Source organism: Leuresthes tenuis, unplaced genomic scaffold (assembly GCF_036924035.1).
Source record: "Leuresthes tenuis unplaced genomic scaffold, fLeuTen1.0.hap1 SCAF_2, whole genome shotgun sequence".
NCBI classification, from domain to species: domain Eukaryota; kingdom Metazoa; phylum Chordata; class Actinopteri; order Atheriniformes; family Atherinopsidae; genus Leuresthes; species Leuresthes tenuis.
In genome coordinates, this window is record NW_027325356.1 from 26622666 (window position 1) to 26632346 (window position 9681).

The window sequence follows — 9681 nt, forward strand, 5'->3', positions numbered from 1 at the left end:
TCACCTGCCTTCTGTGTTCTGCATTTGGGTCGTCACACTCTGTACCTTCAAGATGAGGCTTCAAACCTTCCTTCTTCAGCCTTTGCTGCTGGGTGACTTCCCATAATGCACCAAGCACTTTTCCTCACTTTGCTCTCTTTACTGTGCTGCTGTTCTTACTTTGTTCATCCTTCATGCATCAGGTATCTCTTGCTGGCACTGGATATCAGATGGTGAATATTTTCTATAGATGATGTTTGAAGATGAAATCCACGGCTTTATAAAGTAGCAAGACTTCATAAAGTTGTTTTGAAACCCAACCCAATTTGTCATTTCATTTTTCATGACCGATTGGGCCGCTATTGATAAAGGGTTTCAGCTTTTTTACTTCAGTAGTTCTGTGTTAGGGCTAGTGCTCTGCTAAAATACATTTATTCAGAAAAAAATATGGTCACATGTATCAACAGCGGAAAGTTGAAGAAATAATCAATATATTCACAGCAAAGTCAAATTATAAAAATAATCTTTAAATATAAACTACATATTCAGTGCACATAGAGCAAATGTACAAAACTTAACACAATGATTAAAACTTAATGTATGCATGTTAAAGAAAAATCAGTTAACATGGTCAAGTTAGTTAATATGATTAGTTTAAGTGATCCATATAAATATTTCTGTAAATAAATTATTTTTTTCACTGCTCTTTGGTGAGCAACTTGTCATAATTCATTCCCCCAGTGGACCGCTACTTGGGCTATCTGCATCTGTGAAGAGAGGAATGATCATTTAGAAGCATGCAATATGCATGAATTTATACACAAAACAGTTCACGGAATCAATTGTTCTGCCAGCATTCATTATGGAATAACATGGACTTGGCAGGGGCTTGAGAAACATCCTTTATGGGCCTTTCTGACCGACAGACAACCACGTTTGGTTCTGGTTTGTTCTGTACTCAGTAGATACTTCTTTACCACAACACCAGCTCCAAGTTTTGATCACATTACATGACTCAAAGTAGAGCAAAGTTTTAGCTTCAGAACAAACCTATATCTGTTCAAAACTCAGATGCACCTCTCACCTTCTTACAACCAATTCCCCAAAAATGAAGATGCTGAGTAAAGTGAAAATAAATATATTCAATGATTTAAAACTAATCTAAATCAAAATAACGCAGATAAAATCAAACAATCAAAATAAGACAATTCACCGTTTCATGAAAATAATATTTCACCTTGATTTTTTTTCTTGGCAGCAATATGTCTAAAAAAAAAAGTTGTGATGTCTGCAATAATAGGTTGGAGAAGTAGGAGGTACTAAAAAGAAACAGCCAGAGGATCATGTTACAACTAATTAGGTTACTTGGCAGCATCAGTGTTGTGATTGGGTATAAAAAGAACACCTTAGAGAAGCAGCATCCCACAAACGTGAAGATGGGCCGAGGTTAAGCAATCAGTAAAACACTGCATCTGCAAGTTATGGAGCAATTTCAGAATGATTTTTCTCAATGTAATATTCCTGGAATTACTGGAAACAAGGCTTGGCGCTCGGATTAAAAGCCTGCATCTCTGATGGTATTGGGATGCATTAGTGCCTATGGAAGTGGCCACTTCGGCATCTGGAACAGCATCATCAATGCTGAAAGACACAAGTTTTACAGCAACATATGCACCCATACAGAAGTTTTTTTCAGGGAGGGAGTTGCGTATTTCAACAAGACAATGCTAAACCATGTACTGCATCTATTGCAACAGCATGAAGAAGAACAGTCCAGGTACTGGACCTGACTATAGTCCAGACCTTTCACCAACTGAGAACATTTGAGACATTCTAAAATGCAAATACGTCAAAGAAGACTCAGTTAGAATCCTATAGAAGACAAGAATGGGACAACATTCCTCTCCCAAAGGTCCAGCAACCGGTCTTTTCAGTTTCCAGATATTAGCAGACTGTTGTTAAAAGAAGATGGGATGATAAACAGTGGTGAACATGGCCCTGTCCCAACTTTATTGCCACCATCAAATTCAAGATGAGCTAATATGTTTTCTAAGTTAAACTGTAAATAAAATGTTAGTTAATGAGACTTGCAGATTGTTTTACACAGCATCCCAACTTTTTGGTAATCAGATATGTAGATGATATTGACAAGGATGTGTTGACAAAAATAAATGCGCTTTATGTCTAAGGGGACCTTTGAGTGGAGACTGAAGTATTTGAAGAATGAATCAATAATCAAACAACAAGCTATTAGAAAGAACTCTGTCTAACTCACCTGCATGGTTCTTTATCAAAACGTTGTTGCCTGGAGGCACAGATGGAGGAGTTGAGTAGACAGCGATGTCTTGGTTGGAGAATGGGCTTAGGTCTTGGAAGACAGTCACAGCGGTCCACATCTATCTCACAATCTGGCATCCATGAACTGAGTGGCAGCTCTAAGCAAGAGATGATGATTAATTATTTTTAGAAAGGCATATTGCACTTTGTTTGGAAGTGAGTTTATCTTAACTTTGGCAGACAGCAGTTAAGCAGGGGAGCTGATAGAAAAGCCAAGCTTACAACTGCTCAAAATGATTTTTTTAACCTGTTGTTCTCTCAAGATCATGACATATTATTATGATGCAATATATGATGAGGCAATTATGATATGCTGGAAAATAAGTTCTTGTGCTGATACCCAATTTCATCGTTCATCATCCCAGCAATGACCTCTGGTGGAGAATCTATTACATTATGTCGAAGCATGCGTGTGTAATTCTGTGTGCTCCTATTAGTTTGATAAATGTCTGTTGTTGTTGAACACAGGTAGTAGCATTTCTGAACACAGATACGAGTTTAACAAACTCTGTTTTACCCTTCATTCATTCCACTGTCTGGTGTGACTGGAAAATTAACTTTACAAGACTGAACTAACTTAGTATAGTAAGCCGTTATCTTGAGGAAACAAATTTGTTATCTTGATATAATGGCATACATTATTCCATTATCACGAGAAAACAGTCCTTGTTATTTTGAGATAATGTTATAATTAACCATAATGATGACAAAATGAAATATATTATCATGAGATAATTCATTCATGAAATGGAGATAGCCAGTGAAACATTTTTCATTAGGCATGACCACTCTTGGCTTCTGTATAACTATGTATACGCTTTATTTGATTGTTGGTCTTTAGTCAGAATAAATAGATTTTTTTATTTTTTTTTTCAAACGCTCAAATCATGTGGGGTTAAGGTGAAAAAATTTGCTTCTTGGGGGTAGAAACATGGCAGCGCCAAAACAAAACAGGCCTGTGGCCAACACTTTTCTGTGGGACACCTTAGATGAGTCAAGAATTGGTGAACATCCTGAGAAAATGTTTGGACAGTGCTCCATGCCATGAGACAACCGTCTCCCATCAGTCTTTGCCTTTACTTTAATCCTGATCTACAACTGGAATGGGACAGAAACAACTAATCTCTAATGGCCCACTTTCACACTCCGACTGTTAATAAAAAACAGGGGACACTGGCCTTGGTGTCATTGAGGTTGCTGCTTCATCAGAAAGAGCAGCAAAAATCGTTTGGAGGGTATAATATGTCAACAGTGTGTTTGTGTTCTGCTAAATGAACAGAATGTCATCTACAAAGCTGGGAAAACAACACTTTTTCTGCTTTTGTTATATTCCCTGCAGATTAGCATGCAGGGACAATTCTCACCTGTCAGAAGAGTTTATTTCTGATATAATGCTATAGGCACACCTGGTGTACTGGAAGGGTAAGGTATGCATTTTTCAGTTGAACAATCCCAAATGAATCCCCTGGCACATAGTCTCCTGGAGTCCTCTGCTTCCGACAGCTGGCTCATCAGAGAGCAGCTGCAAAAAAAAACAAATGGATTGAAAATGTATCTTTAAAATAGGGTCACACCAAATTCAGAGAAATAAAATCATTTGAGGTTTTGGACTCACCCATTGCTCCGATGAGGTCGAGCATTACGGCGAATTATTGCAGGCTCCATGCACCTGCACTCGGTATGGTTTGCAACTTTTATCAGCACAGGTTCTGGTACGAACTTGAATGGAATAAAACTGAGGACCTAAAAATGCAGAATTATGCACAGTTTTAGTGTTTTTGCCACTGGGAAACTAGTCCTGCTACAGCTCAAACCATTAGAAAACGGCTAAACGAAAAGTACTTCATTTTAGTCCGAGAAGCAGGCACTCACAGTTTTATTCACATATACAACAGTTGTGTTCCTGCAGGTGATACCCTCTTGATTGCAGCAACCACTACACCTGTCAGTAAGAAAACATAATCTATGAGAAAAGTCCACATAGCTGAAAACGTAAGTGACAGGATGATAACTGATATGGCATTAGGGCTTGTCCTGCTTGAGTTTTAGTTAAGATGCAGTGATGAAGCCACAGACACGGAAGTTCTGGATTATTTTTTTATGTGAAACTAACCTATGGACAGAGACACAGGGCGGTTTGAAGAAGATTGAGGGGTCAGTGCCCAGCTCTTTGGCCACGTCAATGCACGTCTCCCTGGGCATGCACTGAGTGCGCTGCCACTCTTCATCTATGGCTACAGAGGAAAAAAAACACAGTTGACAATGCCATCACACAAAGTTGCCAATAAGAAAGCCCAGTGTCACCTGACATAGAAACATTTGTTGGCACATCTTCTTAACAATCCAGGCTTAAAAACTGGTTAAAAACATTTTGGTTTTGCAGTTGTTTTGTGTAATTAAAAAGTATGTTGTGCTGTGTCACGTGGCATTTCATGATCTGTCATAACATGGTGTTGCATAAGGCATGTTTTATCCAACCTTGAAGTATCTCCAGGCTGTAAGATTCGGCAGCGTAGCGTGTGGTGCGGTGTGACCCGAATGCAGGTGGCGAGGAGAAGGCCTCTGCCTGGCTCTCTGGCTGCTGCAGTTTCAGACGACACTTCCACAACTTCCAGTCAGGAGAGTCTGTGAGTCGCAGCAGCTCATCTAAGCTGGAAGATGACCTCACCTCTCTTTCCCACTGCTCCATTACCTGCTGGGATCACACAATTGAAAAAGAATCTCAGTTTTTATGTAATTTTATATGTATAATTTTGTATTTGCAATACTTACGTGACCTTAAACATTTATGATTCTAGAGAAAACTTATGAGTACAAGGTGAGCCTCTTCAGTGATGAGCATGATTTCTTAGGACTACTGAATGTCTTTGAAAAAGGTATCTTTCCTCTGTCAGAGGGCAATACCAAAAAAGAAATACTCCACATGAAGTTTTTCATATTTGGACAGCCAGATTACATGAGGTTAAATGTGATGTTCTATTAGTAAATGGGGAATGACTTTGGACGTATGCTGGACATTATCAAATGAGCTTTGTCATTATGCAGAAATGTAAAAAACCTGTTTACTTTTAGATATAAACTTTGAATTGGAAAAGGTCAGATGCATTTATGTCAACATTTTGTATATATCGTGTATACGATACATACAGAATGTATATAGCTGTGCATTGCACAATGAATATTTTCTGCTAATATTCAATCCAATTGGCTGTTGCTTTGTCAAAATGTCTTTGTGTTAAAAAGATTCCTTGTTCACAATTGTGACAAATAGAATCAAACATTTTGTATGCCAGCAGCCGCACATGTAGATAAAAGTTGAGTCACTCATTCTAATCCAAAATAGGATCAGACAAATTCAGCAATTATCTTGTCACAATTCTGTAGCTTTCCATTCTGTGTCCATTGTAAAAATAATAAAATTAAAATAAAATAAAATCCCTGTGGTTGCACACAGCTTTGGATCTGCAAATGTAAGAAACAACAAGTGACAAGCAAGCTTCAGGGCACATTCATGTTCATGCACAGACAAAGACCACAGAGTGTACCCATGAATACATTCTCTAGGAGAATGAATTCAGAATCTTTCAAACACCAGTGCCTTCATTTTTTACTTATTCTGATCAATTTTTTTCCTTTTTTATCAGCAACAGACACCTGAGCTTGAAGAGGCACATGGAATTAATGTGAGAAGCCGTGACAGGGGGCAGGTGATCAACCCAGCTGCTAGGGTCAGGACTGTCAAGATTGGTTGAGACATTGCTGAGAAGTAGCTGAACCTGGTGAGAATGAAATTAAGAGTTTGGCAGAGCCATGTCAGTGCTCGCTCTGTGTTGATGGATACAGGTTGTCTGTACAATGTTTGTCAAAAGTTTTATTGCCTCAGAGATCTAAAAAGTTTACTATCACTATTCTGTCCTTGCCGACAGATAGAAAACAAAATGAGAGAGCCGGTAGATTTGACTGAGTTCAATTTTGTAAAATGTTGGTTCCACTCCAAAGCTCGGACAACCAACTCTCTGTGGTGGAGCACTTGTAGCCTATGCGTGCACACTGGAAGGGTCTGGTAATTAATGCTGCAATTTGAGAGCTTATGTTAGGTAATGTTACTGTTATTGTTGCAGTCATTTGCTTGGCTACTATAGTTTTTAAAAAAAGAAAACCACTGACTGCCACCTATTTCTATTCTGTGTTTTGGATCCCATATCTATGTGGTTGCATGTTGTTTGTATTTTTTTTAATTTCACGTGCATTTATGTTCAGCTTGATCCAGAATCCATCTCCACATTGTATGAGGTTTGACATTTTTGTTTTGGTCATATAGTCCAGTTGCTAGTCTGGTTGTCTTGACACTCAGTAAAACTCAGTTTCAGAGTGCTCAGACAAGGGAGAATATATTGATTCGAAGGCTGACTACAAACATCTAGCTTTATTTTCTTTTTTTCTTTTTTTTAACCTTAATATTGATTTTGGCCGTAACCAAGGATGAGCTGACAACCAGGAAAGATTACTGTCAAAGAAAAGTTCATGTTTACAGTTTATTGCTTGGAAGTGAGCTTGAAAGCTTGAAGCAACTGAGGTGCTGTGCCTGGATGACCATCCTAATGATGTCGAGATGCCCGTGTCAGATGAGCTGAAGCCCAAAACAAGTCTTCCACTCGATTGCTTCAATTTGTTTTCTTAGATTAAAAAAATATGTTTAAAGTTATGTAGCACAACTTACAGATAGTTGCAACATGCAGCCAAGCCAAGACAGTCATCAAAAACACACCTGACTTGACAACAATTGGTTCCTACTTATGGAATGAGTTCTAATTGGCTCCAACAAGCATTATGCTTTTTGCCTTTACTTAACATCTGTTAAAGTTGTAGCTTTTTCATATATAATGCTAGATTATTTAATGAACGATATTTCACCATAATTTTATGTCACATTTCTGAGTAAATCTTTGGCGTTCTGTCAACTGTGCTCTGATGTGAGGTCAAATGTTCAGATCAAATTGATTAATTCACCCATTTAAAGACTTTTTTTGTTAAGCTGTTGTCAAAAATGACTCTAAATAGAGTGAATATGAGAAAAAACTGTTATTTCTCTTTTTTTTTCAATACTAAAAAAAAATTAAAAATCTTGAAAAAAAACAAAGGTGACGAACTTAAAGCTGTTCCAGCATATCTTCACAAAATCAGCTGTGAATGACCAGGTTTATAGACACTGAATGTCCATGCAACAAACAGCCAACACAACTGGAAAGTGAGCATATGTGGTCCAGCTATTTACAGCGGTTTTAGCCTTGTTTTGCAAAAGAAGCATAGTCTTTTAACCCATCGCAGCTTAAATGAATAAGATTTTTCCAATAAAGCTCCCAACGTGCCATGACAAAAGACATGTGGTGGATGTACACAGGCACATAGACTTCAACATAAAAACTGAAGCAGGGTGTAAGTCGATCCTTGGCACAGCTCTGTCAGCAGTTGAAAAGCTGCATTTGAGGGGTGTGAGAAAACCATAAAACCACATGTCATGCTACCACAAAAAGGCAGAGTTCCCATGGTGACGTAAACCAGAACAAAATGGAAGCTGGGTGAATTACAAGACACGTTATGAAACGCAGTCTAACAGGTTACTTCAGTTTAACTTTTCTCTCCCTTGCACTAAACCTAAACTCATGTCTCTTGTGAAAGATTTTTATTGTTTTGTTTTTGTTTTGACTTGTTGACATGTTAATAGACAACAAAGTCAAAGATGTGAACTAAATGAGGTGAAGACAGGATGGGAGTGGACTTAAAATTTATATCTTCCCAGACTCATTTTTGAGGCAGGAAAGCCTAAGCTTTATCCCAAAAGGCAGGTCTACAACTAGGGTGGAGGCACAGGAGACAGAACAATAATTCACTCCACAAGGCTTGCTTTATTTCCTGTCAGTAACTGTAACAATTAAAGCCCACTTATTTCTTTGGTGTCTTACAAAACTGGGTTTGCGAGCTGACAGCTTCCATTTCTATCAGACAAACAACAGAAATGAAGGAAGTTCCCCCTTCTTTAATCTCTGCCAGATATGCCCTCTAATGAGAAACAGAGGGAAAGTGCCTGGGAAAGGGGATGAAGTAAAGATGTTTGGAGATCAAATAAAGGCTGAATTGAGATAGAAATTATTGACACATAAGAAAACTAATGTAAGGAAATGAGAGAAAAACATAGGAGTGAAATGGTTTGAAAATCCCTCTAGCATACACTTCTGGCTAAGACACATGCACATTCTTACTGTCAAATTGGACAGAACACGTGTGGGTTTACTGTAATGGCAGCAGCTGGACAAGCGTGAAATTTACGAGATAATGAAGAAAAAAGAAATCAGCCAAAAGAAGCAGTGAACTGCAGGAGGCTTTTTTCAGATTGCTGCTTTTATACATCAGATATTGGCTAAATTTGAAGATGTAAAGCTTCATCGAACACTTACCCGACTTCCTTCCTCCCTGTGCATGCTGTAGCCCATATTTATCCAGCTGAGCTCCACCACTAAAGTCACAGTGAAAGAGATTCTGCACAGAGTCTGTTTCACGTTCATCATCAAGCTTCGACTCTGCTCTCCTTCTCTGAGCAGCGCAGTGAAAGCTCTTCAAGTTGGCTGCCTCTCCGACCCTGTTTCCCAGACCAGTTGAGCCCCTCGGACCACACACCCTGTCCTCCCAGAGCAGGTATTTGCAACACAAACTCTTGATCTTCCAGCTGCACAGTGTGTGCGTGTGTGTCTGAGCCAGACGAAACCTGTCACAGTAACCCAGACACCCGTGAGCCAAATGGAGAAGAGGCTTTAAAACCTGGATGTACTGCTAAAACCTTGATGCACTCTGAGGTGTCCAGTTAAACAACGTGTTTAGTAAAAGTTATGGGATTTTCCTCTGAAAGACAATAAGAAAGGAAAAACACAATGAAGTCAAGATTTTCTTGAAGACTTCTCATCGGCACATTCTCTTTAGTCCAGATGGATTAAAGGCCCTTTGAATGGATGACCTGTGTAACTCCTTACTTCTAATTCTTTTAAGTTACCATTGTCAGTACTTACAACATTGATATATGTTTTTTGCATTAGAAAAAAAAACCACAAGTAATTCTTCTACGATCCAATTAAAAAAAAAAATAAGTCAGCATTTCTGTCTGTCTTATTCTGTTCTTGTGTTTCTTCATCTGCTACAGGTTGATCAGCATTAAAGCTCGCCTCTTTATCTGCTTCTGATTCCGTTTTCCTTTTTCAATATCCATATGTCAATTGAACAAGTCTCCTGCCTTTTAAATCCTGTACCAGTGTCCTTTCTCCTGGAGTTACCAAACCGCACACTGCCTACAAGCAAGAACATGTGTTTTAAATG

The 9681-nt window shown here is 38.6% G+C and overlaps 1 protein-coding gene across 1 annotated transcript; it reads right to left on the reverse strand.

Annotated features, from left to right (window-relative positions):
• Nucleotides 1-615: 615 nt before the first annotated feature.
• vegfd (vascular endothelial growth factor D) lies at nucleotides 616-9664 on the reverse strand. Its single transcript, XM_072381275.1, has 8 exons — nucleotides 8772-9664; nucleotides 4795-5011; nucleotides 4430-4550; nucleotides 4189-4258; nucleotides 3932-4059; nucleotides 3723-3838; nucleotides 2255-2414; nucleotides 616-746 (listed from the first exon to the last, which is right to left on the reverse strand). Exons 1-8 carry the CDS (start codon nucleotides 8880-8882, stop codon nucleotides 737-739), a joined length of 933 nt encoding a protein of 310 aa, XP_072237376.1. The 5' UTR covers nucleotides 8883-9664; the 3' UTR covers nucleotides 616-736.
• Nucleotides 9665-9681: the final 17 nt, after the last annotated feature.

Bases quoted from the DNA above. Each gene is read 5' to 3' on its own strand.
- vegfd (XM_072381275.1), bottom strand. From the start codon at position 8,882: ATGATGAACGTGAAACAGACTCTGTGCAGAATCTCTTTCACTGTGACT. The intron at 4,551-4,794 runs GTTGGATAAAAC...TTTCCTCTGTAG, and splicing joins CAGCCTGGAGATACTTCAAG to CCATAGATGAAGAGTGGCAG. The intron at 4,060-4,188 runs GTGAGTGCCTGC...CTGCATTTTTAG, and splicing joins TTGTATATGTGAATAAAACT to GTCCTCAGTTTTATTCCATT.